Source organism: Oncorhynchus mykiss, chromosome 7 (assembly GCF_057628025.1).
Source record: "Oncorhynchus mykiss isolate SJ-2025 chromosome 7, ASM5762802v1, whole genome shotgun sequence".
Classification (NCBI taxonomy): Eukaryota; Metazoa; Chordata; class Actinopteri; order Salmoniformes; family Salmonidae; genus Oncorhynchus; species Oncorhynchus mykiss.
Window position 1 is genome coordinate 64,773,834 of NC_143028.1, and position 23,667 is coordinate 64,797,500.

Sequence of the window (23,667 nt, forward strand, 5' to 3'; positions counted from 1 at the left end):
AATTAAATACTAGCTATTATGTTAATAAAAAACACAAATGTATGTTAATGTACGTACATATTTAGTCTACATGTCAAAGTGTAGATGATAGCATTTACACTACCGTTCAAAAGTTTGGGGTCACTTAGAAATGTCTTTGTTTTCCATGAAACCATACATGAAATGGGTTGCAAAATTAATAGGAAAAATATTCAAGACTTTGACAAGGTTATAAATAATGATTTTTAATTTAAATAATAATTGTGTCCTTCAAACTTTGCTTTCGTCAAATAACCCTCAATTAAATAATCCTCCAGTAATCGAACCCCCGCAATGGAGGATCCTCCATTTGCGACCTTTGGCATTCTAGTTGTCTATTTGTTGAGGTAATCTGAAGAAATTTCACCCCATGCTTCCTGAAGCACCTCCCACAAGTTGGATTGAGTTGATGGGCACTTCTTACAGTCAAGCTCCTCCCACAACAGCTTATTAGGGTTGAGATCCAGTGACTGTGCTGGCCACTCCATTTTAGACAGAATACCAGCTGACTGCTTCTTCCCTAAATAGTGATTTCATAGTTTGGAGCTGTGCTTTGGGTCATTGTCCTGTTGTAGGAGGAAATTGGCTCCAATTAAGCTCCGTCCACAGGGTATGGCAATGTGTTGCAAAATGGAGTGATAGCCTTCCTCCTTCAAGATCCCTTTTACCCTGTACAAATCTCCCACTTTACCACCACCAAACCACCCCCAGACCATCACATTGCCTCCACCATGCTTGACAGATGGCATCAAGCACTTAGGGTTGCCAACTTCCTCACTACCAAATAAGGGACAAAAGGTGGCGTGCCAGTGCACGGTGCCACAGGGGTATGGTGTTGCGTGAATTAATATACAGTGTATATTCTTATTCAATTGGAAAGGCAAAAACTAATTATATTCCATTTAGTGTATAGCTTTTCTAAAACTGTATCGTTATGTAAACTTATGTGAATAAACCTCAATTATTATCAAAGAAATCACAATTTGGACCTTTACAGCAACAACAAAAAACGTTTCAAAATAAGGAAGAGGGGCATGAGTCACTCACCAAGTCTGCTTTTTCCTTGGATATTTTTTGCTGCTCTTGACTGATTCAAGCAGTCCTTTGTCCTTTTGCATAGCTAGAGAGAAGTCCGTACACGACAAGTCACAGTTCACAGATATTTGAATTACATTTTTGATCAGCTCTGTGCTGCATCTGTTTCTTGAGTCTGACAATGTAATGGTCATCAGAGAGAAAATCCTCTCTACAAAGGCATTTGAGCCTGGCACACTGAGGACAAATGAGACAATCCTGAACATGTTGATCAAGTTGGCTTTCCCTAGGTTTTGGTAAACTGCCACCCACTTCTCACTGGTAGATTTTGTGGTATCCTGTTTGGCTTTCTGTATTTCCTCCCGGCTAGCACAACACTCTTCATGGAGTTGGTCCATACGGACTGTCTGTCATTTTGAGGGCAACCACCACCTGCTCCAGGTCAGTGAAGGAGAGCTCCTCATAAAGGCTGGTCAGTTTCAGTTTCAACATTACATTTTCTGGTGAGAAGTCAAACCACTTTTCAATGTATGTAATGACAGTGTCATAGAACTTCACAGTCATGTTGCTGCTTGGGCCTTTGTGCTGGCAATTGTTTGTCCATCCGCTGCTTAGTCTGGTATCCAAAAAAGCTGTCCTGTTTCTGCTGAAGCATCTTCATTTTGAACTTTTGGACTTCCTCTAAAGTTGGCATTGGCATTATCTGCTGCTTAGGCTGTGATGTGTCTAATGTCCAGTTCATGCTTTTCCAGACAGTTCATCAGATCTTGATGTTTGCCATTTGCAGTTTCATCACTGTCTCATACAAGTCAAGTATCTTGCACTGCGCTCCATCAGACACAGAGAAATCTCACGCACACTGGAAACATGTTCCTATTTCCCTTGTTTGAGGCATCACTGAGAAATACACCGGCTCACCTTCGGTCGGGGACAGATCATCCAAAATATCTTGCACAGTCTTTGGTCCTAAAACATTCATGGTAATCATCTCAGATTTTGTTCGTCCCAAGTGCATCTTCTTCACAACATTTGAGTCGTGAAACAAAGCACCGTTGAGCTTAACAAGACAGTCGGTGCTGTTGTGGCTGAGTCCATGTTTAACCGTATGGTACACATACAAGACGTCACTAAGAATGCACCAATGTGTGCACAACTGAGCAAGAGGACAAGTACGTGAGAGTGTCTAGTTTGAGAAACAGACATTAAATAGTGCCCGCAAAACACCAGTCTCAACGTCAACAGTGAAGAGGCGACTCCGGGATGCTGGCCTTCTAGGCAGAGTTGCAAAGAAAAAGCCATATTTCAGACTGCCCAATAAGATGGGCAAAAGAGCACAGACACTGGACAGAGGAAGGTTGGAAGAAAGTGTTATGGGCAGACTAATCGAAGTTTGAGGTGTTGAAAGAAGATCATTCGTGAGACCGGATCACAACCCTATTGAGCTGTTGTAGGAGCACCTTGACTCTATGGTACGTAAGAAGTGCCCATCAACCCAATCCAACATGTGGGAGGTGCTTCAGGAAGCATGGGGTGAAACCTCTTCAGATTACCTCGAATGCCAAAGGTCTGCAAGGCTGTAATTGCTGCAAATGGAGGATTCTTTGACGATTGCAAAGTTTGAAGGACACAATTAATATTTCAATTAAAATCAATATTTATAATCTTGTCAACCTCTTGACTATATTTCCTATTCATTTTGCAACTCATTTCATGTATGTTTTCATGGAAAACAAGGACATTTCTAAGTGACCCCAAACTTTTGAAAGGTAGTGTATATATAACTCCCAGTCATTTATTGAGTAAAACACCATCGTTTCTGCATCACTGTACCTTCTTCAGGCTTCTTTAGGATCAACAACTGACAGGGACTTATATATATATATATATATATATAGAGTGTATTTATTTTTATAGCGTCTTTAGATCTTACCTCTTTCTACATTTCTGAAGGATATCTTCATCTCTGTCATATGAAACCGATCGCATTTTCAGTGCACTTTTGAGAAGGGTGTTTTCTTTTTAATTGCATTTTGGGATATTCAAGCTTATAGCCTACTGCTGTGTGCACATTGCTGTGTTTATAATGTGAAGAAATTGCCTAATAGTTGATGAACATTTTAAGCTAAACGTTCTGATCTGTTGCATCAGCCTCATTGCTTTCAAATGTTTTTTTGATGTACAGTGGTTGTATTAATTTGGGATCTATCATCCCACAACTGACCCAGAGTATGTTTGGAATATTTATTGCACAGAAGAAGAAGCTGACCAATAGAATAGGTCAACTGTTGTACTATGGGGGACAGTAGATTGACATAGGAGGTGCTTTTGCTCTTCGTTACTCATCTTGTTGGCTGACGAAAAGAACATGTGGACAGTTCTTCTAATATCTTCAATATTCGATAAGGATGTGCACCATTGCATCCCTAATGTGTCCATCTTCACTTGAAGCCTACTTCAGAGCTGCGATGCCTTTGAGAAGTACCCGATCAGGTGACAGGCATGGGCTAATAAGAATTGAGATATCTGAGGGCGCCATGTGAGTTAGAAGTGCTTCAGAATTGGACACAGTGGCCACTTTGGCCCCATAGAAAACATTTTTTAGAGGGCCTTACGGCCACTGGGCAAGTCGCCGGGAAAATCGAGACCTGCCGTAAACCCATCTTCGTTAGTGTGGTGTTTTGCTACTTGATTCTACAGGTACTCATTCTGTGGCTCTGTCTCAGATTGTCATTGTCCAGGTTGGAGGGAAGCCCTTCTCCTGCACCGCTCTGACCATCGACCAGTGGCTCTGGTGTGTGTTCATCGGAGTGGGAGAGCTGCTTTGGGGACAGGTAAGACACACAAACACTCACTCTCTCACACACACACAGAAGCTCCTTGCTTGGGTGTGCGTGCGTAGCTGTGGTGCGCATTTGTACATATGTGTGTGTGGCTGTGGTGTGTGTGTGTGTGTGTGCATGGGTGCGTGATGTGTGTAGGTGCGTGGCTATGGTGTGTGTGTGCGTGTGTGATGCAGCTGGTACAGTAGGTGCCAGGGAACTGTTGCTACGCTAAGACTGGTTCTGGAATACAAAGCAAGCATGTTCCATGGTTACCTTCACAACAGTCACCGTGGTAATGAGCACTGGCGCACATAAAATCAGCATTGCCCACATTTACCCGCACCCCAGAGGACGAGAACCCAGCACGATACTCCCTCTACGACTACACACACAAACACACACACGTTCAAAGACACATGCACACACACTTCTCTCTCTGCACACACACACACACACGTTGAAAAACACAAAATCCTACACTTGCCTGCACACACTCACAGGCATACATACAGAGAAAGAGATCTCATATGGTGTATTGACAGGTACCATACCCTTAAAGATTAGCTTCCCCACACAGCCAGTTGTCTGAGTTCAGGTAGGAGGTAGAGAGAGTAGAGAGCGAGACAGGTCATGAGCAGGTGAGCTCCCACTTTTTTCATTATGTTTAAAAAATAGATTTAGAGTTAGACAAACCTGGATTTGTTTGGCAGGGACATACTGTATACAGGATGCTAAAGAACATAACCTTAACTCCAAATCAAAACTCCAAACCTACAACCTGATTTTGGACGGAATTACTCAGAATTACCTGGAATGCTTCCTACACCCAAGGATTATTATTCCCAAGATATACAGCAAATGCTTTGTCAAACAAACAGAAACCTGAAAACACCATCCAACCTGGAACTGAGCGAATAATGCTTATTCTGAAGCTTTTTTTAACTTTCAAAAGCCAGAAGAAAAATACATTACAATTAAAATACATTACAATACACAATGATATATTTGACTTGATAAGGTCTGAATGCTAAGACTACCAGGCTTGCTCGGACATAGAGATGCAGCTTCAATTGGCACTGGCGTGTGAAACGAAAGGTGTCAAAGCCCTTGAGCCCAGCAATGGCAGGAGAACCCCAACCAAGGCCTTAGAAGCACCCTCCTGCTGTTTAGAGGTAATTAAAATGCAGTACCCTCTGTATGTAAAGAATAATAAGATACAAAAAGAGTGAAAAATGAAGCTCCTTATGGAAAATCAAGAGAGACTTTTTGTTGACTTTTATAAAAATGAGAACATAAGCAACCTTATCTTCCACACAGACCATCCCCTGGCACGACACAGTGCTATATTAACATACTGTTAAGAGGGGGTTGTTACCGATGGGTGGAAACTCAGGATACTAGACAACGAGGACTCTGAGTCAGCTAATATAAATCTCTATAAGTCTGGAACAATATTGGTACAAAGCAACCCCAAACAGTTTCAGCTGGACTTTCACCTCATCAAAGAAATAGCTCAGCCTTGAGAAAGATACCCCCACCCCGAGCAGGTCAGACCAGACTCTTCATTATATAACCCCACATACGAGCAACCCCCAGCAGGAAGTCAACTTCCCAGCACAGAATACTACTCCCTCGTTGAAATGAGGGATACATTCACTCAGCTGGAGGTAAGGCAGGTGGAGCTAGAACAGCAGGTGATTACACCCCAGTCAGCACAGACCCAGACAACAGTCCAGCACAACAACACCCCCTTAACTAGACCTGGAGAGCTGGAGGTGGAGAGAGACATATCTGCACTCTGGACTGTAGTGAGACAACATCTACAAGATAAAGAGCAGGAGCAGAAGAAGAACAGAGCACTAGAGAAGAGAGCACTAGAGGAGAGGATCAGACTGCTGGTGAGGGGGATGTCGTGTGACAGAGAACAACCCATTAGAGAGGTGGCCACCCCCGCAGAAATGCCAGCAGAACAGCCCACCTCAGCTCCCGACAAAAGTCTTGATACCACAGCAGAACAGTCCACCGCAGACCCTGACCATGTCGACAGCACAGCAGGACAGACAAATGAAGAACCCCAAGTTCAGGGGATCCCGCCACCCTGAGAGCCCTTCTGACAACCCCCCACACCCACTAAGGACATACACAAGACACATATTGTACTCAAATGGAAAATGTATACATGAAAAAAACATTTTCCCAGAGTGTCTAAACTCTGGTGTTCAAACACCCAGCGCGCCCTAGACCAGCTGTCTGAGGACCAACTAGGGTCAACCAGCCAAACTGCACGACCAGCAACATTGGACACTTTATGGAACACAAAGCCTTCACTATCTCTTATTGGAATATCCAAGGCCTGAAGTCATCTGCCTTTGGCCTAAAGAGCAGGAACCTGGACTTCACTAAAGAAATCAGAAATACAGACATTGTCATCCTACTAGAAACATGGTATAGAGGTGACTGACCCACTGGTTGCCCTCTAGGGTACAGAGAGCTGGTAGTCCCATCCACCAAACTACCGGGTGTGAAACACGGAGGGGACTCAGGGGTATGTTAATTTGGTATAGAGCAGACTTAACTCACTCTATTAAAGTAATCAAAACAGGAACATTTTACATTTTGCTAAAAATTCTAAAGGAAATTATCTTAACAGAGAAAAATGTCCTCCTGTGGCCAAAAGTTTTGAGAATGACACACATTTAAATTTTCACCAAGTCTGCTGCCTCAGTTTGTATGATGGCAATTTGCATATACTCCAGAATGTTATGAAGAATGATCAGACGAATTGCAATTAATTGTGAAGTCTCTATTTGCCATGCAAATTAACTGAATCCCAAAAAACATTTCCACTGCATTTCAGCCCTGCCAAAAAAGGACTAGCTGACATCATGTCAGTGATCCTCTTGTTAACACAGGTGTGAGTATTGACGAGGACAAGGCTTGAGATCACGCTGTCATGCTGATTGAGTTTGAATAACAGACTGGAAGCTTCAAAAGGAGGGTGGTGCTTGGAATCATTGTTCTTTCTCTGTCATCGATGGTTACCTGCAAGGAAACCTGTGCTATCATCATTGCTTTGCACAAAAAGGGCTTCACAGGCAAGGATATTGCTGCCAGTAAGATTGCACCTAAATCAACCATTTATCGGCTCAAGAACTTCAAGGAGAGCGGTTCAATTGTTGTGAAGAAGGCTTCAGGGCACACAAGAAAGTCTAGCGAGCGCCAGGACCATCTCTTAAAGTTGATTAAGCTGCGGGATCGGGGCATCACCTGGCAGCAGGCAGGTGTGAGTGCATATGCACGCACAGTGAGGCGAAGACTTTTGGAGGATGGTATGGTGTCAAGAAGGGCAGCAAAAAAACATCAGGGATAGACTGATATTTTGCAAAAGGTACAGGGATTGGACTGCTGAGGACTGGGGTAAAGTCATTGTCTCTGAATCCGCTTTCCGATTGTTTGGGGCATCTGGAAAAAAGCTTGTCCCGGAGAAGACAAGGTGAGCGCTACCATCAGTCCTGTGTCATGCCAACAGTAAAGCATCCTGAGACCATTCATGTGTGGGGATGCTTCTAAGCCAAGGGAGTGGACTCACTCACAACTTTTCCAGCATGATTTTGCCATAAGGCAAAAGTGATAACTAAGTGACTCGGGGAACAAAACATCAATATTTTGGGTCCTTGGCCAGGAAACTCCCCAGACCTTAATCCCATTGAGAACTTGTGGTCAATCCTCAAGAGGCGGCTGGACAAACAAAAACCCACAAATTCTGACAAACTCCAAGCATTGATTATGCAAGAATGGGCTGCCATCAGTCAGTATGTGGCCCAGACATTAATTGGCAGCATGCCAGGGCGGATTGCACAGGTCTTGAAAAGGAAGGGTCAACACTGCAAATATTGACTCTTTGCATCAACTTTATGTAATTGTCAATAATAACCTTTGACACTTATAAAATGCTTGTAATTATACTTCAGTTTTCCATAGTAACTTCTGACACAAATATCTAAAGATACTGAGGCAGCAGACTTTGTGAAAACGTATATTTGTGGCATTCTCAAAACATTTGGCCACGAATGTCTACTAGAATCCCCATACTTTAATGAAGACAGCTTCTCCATCCTGGAGGGGGACATAAATCATTTCCAGCGCCGGGGACATGTACTAGTTTGTGGCAACCTAAATGCCAAAACCGTACAAGAACCTGACACCCTCAGCACACAGGGGGACAAACACGTGCCTGGAGATGACAGCATTCCCTCTCCCATGTGCCCCCCTAGGCACAACTATGACCACAAAAAAAAATCACAACTCCTGCAGCTCTGTCGCACGCTGGGTATGTACATAGTCAATGTTAGGCTTTGAGGGGACTCCTATGGTAGGTACACCTATAGCTCATCTCTTGGCAGTAGTACTGTAGACTACTTTATCACTGACCTCATCCCAGAGTCTCTCAGAGCGTTCACAGTCAGCCCACTGACACCCCTATCAGATCAGAGCAGAATCACAGTCTCCTTGAACAGAACAATACTCAATCATGAGGCATCATAGCCAAAGGAACTGAGTAATATTAAGAAATGCTATAGATGGAAGGAATGTAGTGTGGAAACCTACCAAAAAACAATTAGGCAACATCAAATTCAATCTCCTTTAGACAACTTCTAGGGACTAAACGTCCCACTGTAATAGTGAAGGTGTAAACTTGGCAGTAGAAAATCTAAACAGTATATTTGACCTCTCAGCTTCCCTATCAAATCTAAACATTTCGAACAGAAAACCAAAGAAAATTATCAACAATGACAAATGGTTTGATGAAGAATGCAAAACCCTAAAAACGAAATTGAGAAACCTGTCCAACCAAAAACATAAAACATGAGTCTACGCCTTCACTATGGTGAATCACTAAAACAATACAGAAATACACTACGGAAAAAGAAGGAACAGCACATCAGAAATCAGCTCAATATAATGGAAGAATCCATAGACCATAACCACTTCTGGGAAAATTGGAAAACACTAAACAAACAACAACAAGAAGAGTTATCTGTCAAAAATGGAGATGTATGTGTAAACCACTTCTCCAATCCTTTTGGCTTTATAACAACGAACAAACAGTAAAAACATATACATGATCAAATACAAATCTTAGAATCAACTATTAAAGACTACCAGAACCCACTGGATTCTCCAATTACCTTGAATGAACTACAGGACAAAATAAAAACCCTCCAACCCAAAAAGGCCTGTGGTGTTAATGGTATCCTCAATTAAATTATAAAATATACAGACAACAAATTCCAATTGGCTATACTTAAATTCTTTAACATCATCCTTAGCTCTGTCATCTTCCCCAATATTTGGAACCAATTACTGATCACCCCAATCCACAAAAGTGGAGACAAATTTTACCCCAATAACTACTGTGGGATATGCGTCAACAGCAACCTTGGGAAAAGCCTCTTCATTATCATTAACAGCAGACTTGTACATTTCCTCAGTGAAAACAATATACTGAATAAATGGTCCACTCATCAACCAAGAATTCACAAAATGGGACAAACACCAAATTGAGACTGTCTTCAGAATTTTGCAAAATTAACCTCTGTGTACAACGTAAAACACCAAATAATACATGCAGAGCAGAATTAGGCCGATACCTGCTAATTATCAAAATCCAAAAAACACCCATTAAATTCTTCAACCACCTAAAAGGAAGTGATTCCCAAACCTTCCATAACAAAGCGTCCCTTAAGCAAGCTCGTTCTGTAGCTCTGCTCACAAGCACAACCCGCCCCAACAGTGCCCCAGGACAGCAACACAATTAGACCCAACCAAATCATGAGAAAACAAAAAGATATTTACTTGACACATTGAACAGAATTCACGAAAAAATAAAGCAAACTAGAATGCCAACCAAGAATGGCCCTAAACAGAGAGTACACAGTGACAGAATACCTGACCACCGTGACTGACCCAAACTTAAGGAAAGCTTTGACTATGTACAGACTCAGTGAGCATAGCCTTGCTGTTGAGAAAGGCCACTGTAGGCAGACCTAGCTCTCAAGAGAAGACAGGCTATGTGCACACTGCCCACAAAATTAGGTGGAAACTGAGATACACTTCCTAACCTCCTGCCAAATGTATTACCATATTAGAGGCACATACAGTGCCTTGCGAAAGTATTCGGCCCCCTTGAACTTTGCGACCTTTTGCCACATTTCAGGCTTCAAACATAAAGATATAAAACTGTATTTTTTTGTGAAGAATCAACAACAAGTGGGACACAATCATGAAGTGGAACGACATTTATTGGATATTTCAAAAATGTTTAACAAATCAAAAACTGAAAAATTGGGCGTGCAAAATTATTCAGCCCCTTTACTTTCAGTGCAGCAAACTCTCTCCAGAAGTTCAGTGAGGATCTCTGAATGATCCAATGTTGACCTAAATGACTAATGATGATAAATACAATCCTCCTGTGTGTAATCAAGTCTCTGTATAAATGCACCTGCACTGTGATAGTCTCAGAGGTCCGTTAAAAGCGCAGAGAGCATCATGAAGAACAAGGAACACACCAGGCAGGTCCGAGATACTGTTGTGAAGAAGTTTAAAGCCGGATTTTGATACAAAAAGATTTCCCAAGCTTTAAACATCCCAAGGAGCACTGTGCAAGCGATAATATTGAAATGGAAAGAGTATCAGACCACTGCAAATCTACCAAGACCTGGCCGTCCCTCTAAACTTTCAGCTCATACAAGGAGAAGACTGATCAGAGATGCAGCCAAGAGGCCCATGATCACTCTGGATGAACTGCAGAGATCTACAGCTGAGGTGGGAGACTCTCTCCATAGGACAACAATCAGTCGTATATTGCACAAATCTGGCCTTTATGGAAGAGTGGCAAGAAGAAAGCCATTTCTTAAAGATATCCATAAAAAGTGTTGTTTAAAGTTTGCCATAAGCCACCTGGGAGACACACCAAACATGTGGAAGAAGGTGCTCTGGTCAGATGAAACCAAAATTGAACTTTTTGGCAACAATGCAAAACGTTATGTTTGGCGTAAAAGCAACACAGCTGAACACACTGAACACACCATCCCCACTGTCAAACATGGTGGTGGCAGCATCATGGTTTGGGCCTGCTTTTCTTCAGCAGGGACAGGGAAGATGGTTAAAATTGATGGGAAGATGGATGGAGCCAAATACAGGACCATTCTGGAAGAAAACCTGATGAAGTCTGCAAAAGACCTGAGACTGGGATGGAGATTTGTCTTCCAACAAGACAATGATCCAAAACATAAAGCAAAATCTACAATGGAATGGTTCAAAAATAAACATATCCAGGTGTTAGAATGGCCAAGTCAAAGTCCAGACCTGAATCCAATCGAGAATCTGTGGAAAGAACTGAAAACTGCTGTTCACAAATGCTCTCCATCCAACCTCACTGAGCTCGAGCTGTTTTGCAAGGAGGAATGGGAAAAAATGTCAGTCTCTCGATGTGCTAAACTGATAGAGACATACCCCAAGCGACTTACAGCTGTAATCGCAGCAAAAGGTGGCACTACAAAGTATTAACTTAAGGGGGCTGAATAATTTTGCACGCCCAATTTTTCAGTTTTTGATTTGTTAAAAAAGTTTGAAATATCCAATAAATGTCGTTCCACTTCATGATTGTGTCCCACTTGTTGTTGATTCTTCACAAAAAAATACAGTTTTATATCTTTATGTTTGAAGCCTGAAATGTGGCAAAAGGTTGCAAAGTTCAAGGGGGCAGAATACTTTCGCAAGGCACTGTATTTCCCTCAGATTACACAGATCCACGAAGAATTCGAAAACAAACACTATTTTGATAAACTCCCATATCTACTGGGTGAAATACCACAGTGTGCCATCACAGCAGCAAGATGTGTGACCTGTTGCCACAAGAAAAGGGCAACCGGTGAAGAACAAACACCATTGTAAATACAACCCATATTTATGTTTATTTATTTAACCATTTCCACATTGTTACAATACTGTATATATACATAATATAACATTTGAAATGTTTTTATTCCTTTGGAACTTCTGAGAGTGTAATGTTTACTGTTCATTTTTTAAATTTTATTTAACTTTTGTTTATAATCTACCTCACTGGCATTGGCAAGGCATAAACTCAGCAAAAAAAAAAAAAAGTCCTCTCACTGTCAACTGCGTTTATTTTCAGCAAACTTAACATGTGTAAATATTTGTATGAACATAGCAAGATTCAACACCTGAGACATAAACTGAACAGTGTGAATGAAATAATCTGTCCCTGAACAAAGGGGGGATCAAAATCAAAAGCAACAATCAATATCTGGTGTGGCCACCAGCTGCTTTAGGTACTGCAGTGCATCTCCTCTGCACCAGATTTTCCAGTTATTGCTGTTAGATGTTACCTAACTCTTCCACCAAGGCACCTGCAAGTTCCCAGACATTTCTGGGGGGAATGGCCCTAGCCCTCACCCTCTGATCCAACAGGTCCCAGACGTGCTCAATGGGATTGAGATCCGGGCTCTTCGCTGGCCATGGCAAAACACTGACATTCCTGTCTTGCAGGAAATCACACACAGAATGAACCATATGGCTGGTGGCATTGTCATGCTGGAGGGTAATGTCAGGATGAGCCTGCAAGAAGGGTACCACGTGAGGGAGGAGGATGTCTTCCCTGTAACGCACAGTGTTGAGATTGCCTGCAATGACAACAAGCTCAGTCCGATGATGCTGTGACACACTGCCCCAGACCATGATGGACCCTCCACCTCCAAATTTATCCCGCTCCAGAGTACAGGCTGCTAACGCTAATTCCTTTGACTATAAACGCAAATCTGACCATCACCTCCGGTGAGACAAAATCACAACTCGTCAGTGAAGAGCACTTTTCGCCAGTCCTGTCTGGTCCAGCGACAGTGGGTTTGTGCCCATAGGCGACGTTGTTTCAACAGGCCTACAATCCCTCAGTCCAGCCTCTCTCAGCCTTATGCGGACAGTCTGAGCATTGATGGAGGGATTGTGCATTCCTGGTGTAACTCGGGCAGTTGTTGTTGCCATCCTGTTCCTGTCCCGCAGGTGTGATGTTCGGATGTACCGATCCTGTGCAGGTGTTACACGTAGTCTGCCACTGCGAGGACAATCAACTGCCCGTCCTGTCTCCCTGTAGCTCTGTCTTAGGCATCTCACAATATGGACATGGCAATTTACTGCCCTGGCCTCATGCCTCCTTGCAGCATGCCTAAGGCACGTTCACGCAGATGAGCAGGGACCCTGGGCATATTTCCTTTGGTGTTTTTCAGAGTCAGTAGAAAGGTCTCTTTAGTGTCCTAAGTTTTCATAACTGTGTCTTAACAACCGTTCCACAGGTGCATGTTTCTTAATTGTCTATGGTTCATTGAACAAGCATGGGAAACAGTGTTTAAACCCTTTACAATGAAGATCTGTGAAGTTATTTGGATTTTTCACAAATTATATTTGAAAGACTTGGTCCTGAAAAAGGGACATTGATTTTTTTGCTGATTTTGTTTCCCATGCGAATAAAGCCCGTTGAATTGAATTGAAATGATAGAGATCTCTATAAACCAGGTAGAACAAGCTACTGTCAGTCTCCCTGTATCAACCTATAACATTACATCTAGGATGATGGCCTCCAGTGAGTGTGTGTGTGGGTGTCTTTGACAGCATAACCATTCAGAGGTGACTAAATTAATTTGAGTCATCATGACTTGTTACATAAGTGTCCCATGTGTGAAATGCAGATGAGAACATAACACACACACACATCAGTATCTATACCTCCACCCGAAGGAATAGTACAGCAAGGGAGTTTACCATCCTTCTCCCGACAACACAGTTTGTTTTATCCAATGCACTATATAGGGCATAGGGTGATATTTGGGCTGCAGCCTCAGTCTGTTGGGTTTAGTGTTGGGGCATGCTGGTTAGGTAACTGTCTGCTTAGCCAATCCAGGTCTTCGTAACAGTCACATGAGGAAACACTGGCAAACAGAATTAAAAACTATTAAATGGAAATAGTCCTCAAATCAATTAAAATTGAATTTGTCAAATGTGCCGAATACTGTGAAATGCTTACTTACAAGTCCTTAACCAACAATGCAGTTTTAAGAAAATTGAGTTAAGAAAAAATATATCATTACAATAATGTACAGGGGGTACCGGTACCGAGTCAATATGCAGGGGTACAGGTTAGTTGAGGTAATATATAAATGTAGGTAGGGGTAAAGTGACTATGCATAGGTAATAAATGGTGAGTAGCAGCAGTGTAAAAACAAAGGGGGGATGTCAATTCAAATAGTCCGGGTGGCTATTTGATTAATTGTTCAGTAGTCTTGGCGCTCCGGTTCCGGTTTCCGTGCGGGAACAGAGAGAACAGTCTATGACTTGGGTGACTGGAGTCTTCGAAAAAATTGTGTCTTCCTCAGACACGCCTAGAATATAGGTCCTGGATGGTAGTGATGTACTGGGCCATTCGCATGTACTGGGCCTTACGATCGCATGCCGAGCAGTTTCCATACCAGGCGATGAAGCAACCGGTCAGGATGCCCTCGATGGTGCAGCTGTATGTGCAGTGGTGATGTGGACACCAAGGAACTGGAAACTCTTAAATCGCTCCACTATAGCCCCGTCGATGTGAATGGGGGTGTGTTCGGACCTCCTTGTACTGTAGTCCACGATCATCTCCTTTGTCTTGCTCACGTTGAGGAAGAGACACTGCCAGGTCTCTGACCTCCTCCCTATAGGCTGTCTCATCATTGTCGGTGACCAGGCCTACCACCGTTGTGTCGTCAGCAAACTTAATGAAGGTGTTGGAGTCATGCTTGACCACGCAGTCACGGGGGAACAGGGAGTACGGGAGGGGACTAAGCATGCTCGCCTGAGGGGCCCCCTTATTGAGGATCAGCATGGCAGATGAGTTGTTGCCTACCCTTACCACCTGCGGGCGGTCTGCCAGGAAGTCCAGGATTTAGGCAGGTTGCCTTCGCTTTCTTGGGCACAGGGACTATGGTGGTCTGCTTGAAACATGTAGGTATTAAAGACTCGGTCAGGGATAAAATGTCAGTGAAGGCACTTGCCAGTTGGTCCACGCATGCTCTGAGTACACATCCTGGTAATCCGTTTGGCCCTGCGGCCTTGTGAATGTTGATCTGTTTAAAGATCTTGCTCACATTGGCTATGGAGAGCGTGATAACAGCTGGTGCTCTCATGCATGCTTCAGTGTTGCTTGCCTTAAAACGAGCTTAAAAGGCATTTAGCCCATCTGCTAGGCTCGCGTCACTGGGTAGCACGCGACTCGGTTTGTAGTCCGTAATACTTTGCGAGCCCTGCCACATCCGACGAGCATCAGAGCCGGTGGAGTAGGATTCACCCTTAGTCCTGTATTGACACTTTGCCTATTTGATTGTTCGTCTGAGGGCATAGCGAGATTTCTTCTAAGCATTCAGATTAGTGTGCCACTACTTGAAAGCGGCAGCTCTAGCATTTAACTCAATGCGGATTTTGGCTGTAATCCATGGCTTCTGGTTGGGATTTGTACGTACGGTCACTGTGGGGACGACCTTGTCAATGCACTTATTTATGAAGCTGGAGACAGAGGTGGTATACTCCTCAATGCCATTGGATGAATCCCGGAACATTTCTCAGTCTGTGCTAGAAAAACAGTCCTGTCACGTAGTATCCAAGTCATCTGACCACTTCCGTATTGAGTGAGTCACTGGTACTTCCTGCTTCAGTTTTTGCTTGTAAGCAGGAATCAGGAGGATATAGTGCAAGGGAGAGCTATGTACACGTCTCTGTATGTGGAGTAAAGGTGGTCTAGAGTTTTTTTTCCCCTCTGGTTGCACATGTGACAGCACCACTTCTGGATGAGCATTTTCTTGTTTGCTTATGACCTTATACAGCTTGTTGAGTGAGTTCTTAGTGCCAGCATCGGTTTGTGGTGGTAAATAGACGGCTACGAAAAATATTGCTGAAAACTCTCTTGGTAGATAGTGTGGTCTACAGCTTAACATGAGGTACTCTACCTCAGGCAAGCAATACCTTGAGACTACCTTAATATTAGATAGCTGTTATTGATAAATAACGTGTGTGTATCTCCATGCTCGCAACACCATAGGATTACAGTCATTTAATAGGATCTCTGTGTTCAACCCTGACTTTAGTCTGGACCTGAGAAATAACCTTGCATTAACTTCAGATCCTGAAGGGAATTGATAAGGCAAACGAATCACTGGGCCAACTAGAGGGCATGGACTGAATTAACTAATTTCAATCCATTAATTGAATTATGAGTTAGTGAACCGATTATAGGTTCAAATGAAGAGTTATTAATGCCTGCCAAGAAATATGATAGGAGAAAAAAAACACTGGCACTTTTACATATAGATCAGACGAGGTGTTAATTTCAGGTCAGAGCTCTTTAAAATAGTATACTGCAGAGCTGTGTGTGTGTGTGTGTGTGTGTGTGTGCGCGCTTGCTTGTGTGTATGGGAGTTTTTGAAAACATAATATTTCAGAGGTGACTAAAGTTAATTAGTAGTGTTGTTTTATTTGGTTCCCCATTAGCTACTGCTAAAGCATTACATAGGTGTACGGTGTTCGAAATGCTGACAAGAGAACCTAACATACACACAGCCCCACATTACCATAGTATCTATACGTCCACCCCAAGGAAAGGTACAGCAAGAAAGTTTGCCATCATTTTATTGACACCTCAATTTATTTCAGGCTGCCTCCCAAATGGCACCCTGTTCTCTCTCTATGTGGTGCACTATATAGGGAATAGGGTGACATTTGGTATGTAACGTCAGTTCGTTGGGTTCAGTGTTAGAGCATTCTGGTTTGTCAACTCTCTGCTCAGCCAATCCAGGCCTTAGAAACATTCACATGAGGAAAAACTGATTGGCCCCCACATAATTAAATAGAACCATTCAATAGTCATGAATATGTATCTCTATTCAACACCATAGAATTATAGTCATTTGATAAGATCTCTGCATTCACTTCAGATCCTGAAGAGAATTGATAAGGTGAACTAATCACTGATAGAACTACAGGGCGTGGACTGAATTAATTCATTTCAAACCATGAATTGAATTGAATTATGAGTTAGTGAACCGATAAGTTCACATGAAGAGTTATTAATGCCTGTAATAGCCTGCCAAGAAATATGATGTGAGAAAAAAACACTGGCGCTTTTACATATATATCAGATGAGGTGTTCATTTCAGGTCAGAGCTCTTTAATAGTATACTGCAGACATATAATTATGAATACTAGAATGGACATAAACCTTCTTATGATGGTATAAAAGGTCCTCCCTATTCTACTGTCATTGTTTGTCTATGGAGATTGCATGGCTGTGTGCTCAATTTTATACACCTGTCAACAACGGGTGTGGCTGAAATAGCCAAATCCACTAACCTTTATATGTGGATACCCCTTCAAATGAGTGAATTCGGCTAGTTCAGCCACAGAACCCTGACCTCATGATTTTGTAATGAGATGTTCGACAAGAAGTGTCTACATACTTTTGGTCATATAGTGTTTGTGTGTAATATACAGTGCCTTGCGAAAGTATTCGGCCCCCTTGAACTTTGCGACCTTTTGCCACATTTCAGGTTTCAAACATAAAGATATAAAACTGTATTTTTTTGTGAAGAATCAACAACAAGTGGGACACAATCATGAAGTGGAACGGCATTTATTGGATATTTCAAACTTTTTTAACAAATCAAAAACTGAAAAATTGGGCGTGCAAAATTATTCAGCCCCCTTAAGTTAATACTTTGTAGTGCCACCTTTTGCTGCGATTACAGCTGTAAGTCGCTTGGGGTATGTCTCTATCAGTTTAGCACATCGAGAGACTGACATTTTTTCCCATTCCTCCTTGCAAAACAGCTCGAGCTCAGTGAGGTTGGATGGAGAGCATTTGTGAACAGCAGTTTTCAGTTCTTTCCACAGATTCTCGATTGGATTCAGGTCTGGACTTTGACTTGGCCATTCTAACACCTGGATATGTTTATTTTTGAACCATTCCATTGTAGATTTTGCTTTATGTTTTGGATCATTGTCTTGTTGGAAGACAAATCTCCGTCCCAGTCTCAGGTCTTTTGCAGACTCCATCAGGTTTTCTTCCAGAATGGTCCTGTATTTGGCTCCATCCATCTTCCCATCAATTTTAACCATCTTCCCTGTCCCTGCTGAAGAAAAGCAGGCCCAAACCATGATGCTGCCACCACCATGTTTGACAGTGGGTATGGTGTGTTCAGTGTGATGAGCTGTGTTGCTTTTACGCCAAACATAACGTTTTGCATTGTTGCCAAAAAGTTCAATTTTGGTTTCATCTGACCAGAGCACCTTCTTCCACATGTTTAGTGTGTCTCCCAGGTGGCTTATGGCAAACTTTAAACAACACTTTTTATGGATATCTTTAAGAAATGGCTTTCTTCTTGCCACTCTTCCATAAAGGCCAGATTTGTGCAATATACGACTGATTGTTGTCCTATGGACAGAGTCTCCCACCTCAGCTGTAGATCTCTGCAGTTCATCCAGAGTGATCATGGGCCTCTTGGCTGCATCTCTGATCAGTCTTCTCCTTGTATGAGCTGAAAGTTTAGAGGGACGGCCAGGTCTTGGTAGATTTGCAGTGGTCTGATACTCTTTCCATTTCAATATTATCGCTTGCACAGTGCTCCTTGGGATGTTTAAAGCTTGGGAAATCTTTTTGTATCAAAATCCGGCTTTAAACTTCTTCACAGCAGTATCTCGGACCTGCCTGGTGTGTTCCTTGTTCTTCATGATGCTCTCTGCGCTTTTAACGGACCTCTGAGACTATCACAGTGCAGGTGCATTTATACGGAGACTTGATTACACACAGGTGGATTGTATTTATCATCATTAGTCATTTAGGTCAACATTGGATCATTCAGAGATCCTCACTGAACTTCTGGAGAGAGTTTGCTGCACTGAAAGTAAAGGGGCTGAATAATTTTGCACGCCCAATTTTTCAGTTTTTGATTTGTTAAAAAAGTTGGAAATATCCAATAAATGTCGTTCCACTTCATGATTGTGTCCCACTTGTTGTTGATTCTTCACAAAAAAATACAGTTTTATATCTTTATGTTTGAAGCCTGAAATATGGCAAAAGGTCGCAAAGTTCAAGGGGGCCGAATACTTTCGCAAGGCACTGTATATTATTGAAGTCGGAAGTTTACATACACCTTAGCCAAATGCATTTAAACTCAGTTTTTTACAATTCCTGACATTTAATCGTGGTAAAAATGCCCTGTTTTAGGTCAGTTAGGATCACCACTTTATTTTAAGAATGTGAAATGTCAGAATAATTGTAGAGAGAATTATTTATTTCAGCTTTTATTTCTTTCATCACATTCCCAGCGGGTCAGAAGTTTACATACACTCAATTAGTATTTGTTAGTATTGCCTTTTAAATTGTTTAACTTGGGTCAAACGTTTTCGGGTAGCCTTCCACAAGCTTCCCACAATAAATTGGGTGAATTTTGGCCCATTCCTCCTGACAGAGCTGGTGTAACTGAGTCAGGTTTGTAAGCCTCTTTGCTCGCACACGCTTTTTCAGTTCTGCCCAGAAATGTTCTATACATATATTTATATATATTCAGCCACAGAACCCTGACCTCATGATTACTAAACACACAGTGGAAGTCGGAAGTTTACATACACTTAGGTTGGAGTCATTAAAACTTGTTTTTCAACCACTCCACAAAAATGAAAAAAAGATATAGAAAGTTCCTCATGGTGTCTCTCTCTCCTCCAGCTGATCTCAGCCATCCCCACCCACCACCTGAAGTTCCTAAAGGAGGCTGGCCACGGAACCCATAAGGAGGATGTCCCTGAAAACGAGATGAACGAGGGGGACGATGAGATCGACCACGCTGAGATGGAGCTCCGTAGGGGTCAGGTCCTCTGGTTCAGGGGCCTCAACCGCATCCAGACTCAGGTATGCACCGGGGGGTCCTCAAATACCATTACCTGCTCTCGCCTTAGCAGGTTCCCCCATCTATCTTCCTCGCTTTCTTCCAGTCCTGTCCAGGGGTTTCACAGGTATACTGTAGGAGGAGAAGAGCATCTAATAGGTGTTGAGAGCATTGGGTACTCCTCTCCCTTTCACTATCCCTCCCTCCCTCTCCCCCATCTCCCCATCCATCCCTCCCTCCCTCTCCCCCATCTCCCCATCCATCCCTCCCTCCCTCTCCCCCATCTCCCCATCCATCCCTCCCTCTCTCTCTCCCCCATCTCCCCATCCATCCCTCCCTCCCTCTCCCCGATCTCCCCATCCATCCCTCCCTCCCTCTCCCCCATCTCCCGATCCACCCCTCCCTCCCTCTCCCCCATCTCCCCATCCATCCCTCCCTCCCTCTCCCCCATCTCCCCATCCATCCCTCCATCTCCCCCATCTCCCCATCCATCCCTCCCTCCCTCTCCCCCATCTCCCTTTCACTATCCCTCCCTCACTCTCCCCCATCTCCCCATCCATCCCTCCCTCCCTCTCCCCCATCTCCCTTTCACCATCCCTCCCTCTCTCTCCCCCATCTCCCCATCCATCCCTCCCTCCCTCTCCCCGATCTCCCCATCCATCCCTCCCTCCCTCTCCCCCATCTCCCGATCCACCCCTCCCTCCCTCTCCCCCATCTCCCCATCCATCCCTCCCTCCCTCTCCCCATCTCCCGATCCACCCCTCCCTCCCTCTCCCCCATCTCCCCATCCATCCCTCCCTCCCTCTCCCCCATCTCCCTTTCACTATCCCTCCCTCCCTCTCCCCCATCTCCCCATCCATCCCTCCCTCCCTAACCCCCATCTCTCCATCCATCCCTCCCTCCCTCTCCCCCATCTCCCCATCCATCCCTCCCTCCCTCTCCCCCATCTCCCTTTCACTATCCCTCCCTCACTCTCCCCCATCTCCCCATCCATCCCTCCCTCCCTAACCCCCATCTCTCCATCCATCCCTCCCTCCCTCTCCCCCATCTCCCCATCCATCCCTCCCTCCCTCTCCCCCATCTCCCTTTCACTATCCCTCCCTCCCTCTCCCCCATCTCCCCATCCATCCCTCCCTCCCTCTCCCCCATCTCCCCATCCATCCCTCCCTCCCTCTCCCCCATCTCCCTTTCACTATCCCTCCCTCCCTCTCCCCCATCTCCCCATCCATCCCTCCCTCCCTCTCCCACATCTCCCTTTCACTATCCCTCCCTCCCTCTCCCCCATCTCCCTTTCACTATCCCTCCCTCCCTCTCCCCCATCTCCCCATCCATCCCTCCCTCCCTCTCCCCCATCTCCCTTTCACTATCCCTCTCCCCATCTCCCCATCCATCCCTCCCTCCCTCTCCCCCATCTCCCCATCCATCCCTCCCTCCCTCTCGCCCATCTCCCCATCCATCCCTCCCTCCCTCTCCCCCATCTCCCCATCCATCCCTCCCTCTCTCTCCCCCATCTCCCCATCCATCCCTCCCTCCCTCTCCCCATCTCCCGATCCACCCCTCCCTCCCTCTCCCCCATCTCCCCATCCATCCCTCCTTCCCTCTCCCCCATCTCCCCATCCATCCCTCCCTCTCCCCATCTCCCCATCCATCCCTCCCTCCCTCTCCCCCATCTCCCTTTCACTATCCCTCCCTCACTCTCCCCCATCTCCCCATCCATCCCTCCCTCCCTCTCCCCCATCTCCCTTTCACTATCCCTCCCTCCCTCTCCCCCATCTCCCTTTCACTATCCCTCCCTCCCTCTCCCCCATCTCCCCATCCATCCCTCCCTCCCTCCCTCTCCCCCATCTCCCCATCCATCCCTTCCTCCCTCTCCCCAGGCTTTTCAGAAAAAAAGAAGTAAACACGGGAGAAGACCTACAGAAGGTCTTCAAGACCATAAGAGCAGAGATACCCCCTCTTGAGGAGCGGTCTGTTCTCTAGGTGTAGTGGTCCTTTCAAATAGAAAGGGACCTCTTTCTTTTACCATGACTTTTTTGATAACTGTTACTGGGCTTTTATTGGTATATATGTGTTTATGTTTATACCACAGCATTGTTGGTTAGTCGTTTCTGATTGGCTGGGAGGGCATTCTAGAATAGACATTAAAACCAGATAACAGGACAGTTGGAAAATATATTGGGTAAATTGGAAAAGATATCGAGACACCTTGAAATCGTGACGCAGTATCCGCCTACACATGCAGACCGTTCTTGCTACAGAAAGTTACAGAAAGCTAAACCAACAACCACACAAACTGACATTGGATACATTGTAAACACAAGTCCAATGACGAAAAAAACTTAGCTAGCTAGCGTTGATTTGTTTTTGCAGAGACATCTTTTTTTCGGAGCATCTGATGATCTAACGTGGTGAGTGATGAACATGGTTTTCTCTGGTCCCCTCTGCCACTAAAGCTGTAAAATCCTCCCACATGTTTTTAGTTTCTCCAGCTGTTTCAGCAACTGATGTTTTAGAATTTGGTTGTCATATTGGAAGGTTTGCTAACAACAAACTATTTAGATATCTTCTACCCTAGTGTTTTATATGCAATGTGATCCCCTTGCAATTAACAGTCAGTGTTGATGAGTGTCCTGATGAGAAGGCAAACTGTTCTAGCTATGCCAGGAAAAATCGGCCATTATCAGCTCATTGTTATGGATCTTTCGAAATGGCAATAGAAAACAGCTATTTTGCTGTTATTCTGGCTGCAGAGGTTGTGCCTGTGTTATCCGTAGCTAGCTGGCTAGGGATAAGAACATTGCCAGTTGGCATGGCAACAGAACATAAAGAACGAATGACTAGGTTGTGTCCGTAAATATCAAACTAATCAAACGAACAACTGGGTCACGTCTAGCAATTCCACATTAATGCCCATGATTTGTGTGCGTGAGTGCGTGTGTATTTTGTGTGCGTGTATATATACAGTACCAGTCAAAAGTCTGGACACCTCTGGACATACTAGTAGTGAAATAATTTAAATAAAGAAAAACCCTTGAATGAGTAACGTAAACTCACCCCATTCCGTACAAATGTGCGCAACCGCAACATTCAAACGAGGCTACAAAGAAAACCAATGGGACTATGTTGACGTTAAAATCGGGGGTGTGAACTAGGTTTCTATTCAAGCGTTGATCGAAATGGTAATGGCTCTATGGTATTGGAGAAAACTTTCAAAAACGGACCCTCAGTTACATCGGGATGTGTCATGTCCTAACGTTCAGCACTCATAAAGCAACTATTTCTGTCTTACAATCTCTCTCCACCAGGTGTAGCACTACTCTCATCCTTTAAAAACAAGAAATGGACAGTAGGGGGATACCTAGTCATTTTTTTCGTCTTCATTGCATGCAATCATCATTCTCAAAGCCACTGTTTACTTCTAAGATCACTTTAGCACCGCCCTAAAAACCTGATTCAAATTCGACACAAACCTTCAAATAGGTATTATTAACCTTCAAATACACATTATATAAACTCTTTACAGTGTTTTATTTACATTTTAGAGGCGATAAGGTGATAAGTTGGACAGATTGAGTGAAAAAAAGCAATTTTCCCACACGACATCTCTCCGTCTCACTATCACGCGTTAGTTTCGCTTCCCCACCCGCCATTTTTAAAAAGGCCTGACGGGGCTCATTGTCTGCTTGAATTATGCAGAAACAGGCAGCGTTTACGTCATGTAATTGGTTCTGTTGGAAAGGGGAGAAATTGTACTTTACAATGGTATTGACATTACAGTTGATCTGGAAGTATTATGTTTTTGGGGCGCTAAA

The 23,667-nt window shown here is 43.9% G+C and overlaps 1 protein-coding gene across 7 annotated transcripts in view; it reads left to right on the plus strand.

Moving 5' to 3' along the window:
- Positions 1-23,667, plus strand: part of LOC110528364 (plasma membrane calcium-transporting ATPase 1) — a 192,338-nt gene that overhangs the window by 123,688 nt on the left and 44,983 nt on the right. For all 7 annotated transcript variants that reach the window (XM_021610379.3, XM_021610376.3, XM_036983969.2 and 4 more), the window contains 2 exons: positions 3,777-3,884; positions 19,696-19,878. In XM_021610379.3, the coding sequence (XP_021466054.1) occupies positions 3,777-3,884; positions 19,696-19,878 (291 nt within the window). The remainder of the gene's footprint in view (positions 1-3,776; positions 3,885-19,695; positions 19,879-23,667) is intronic.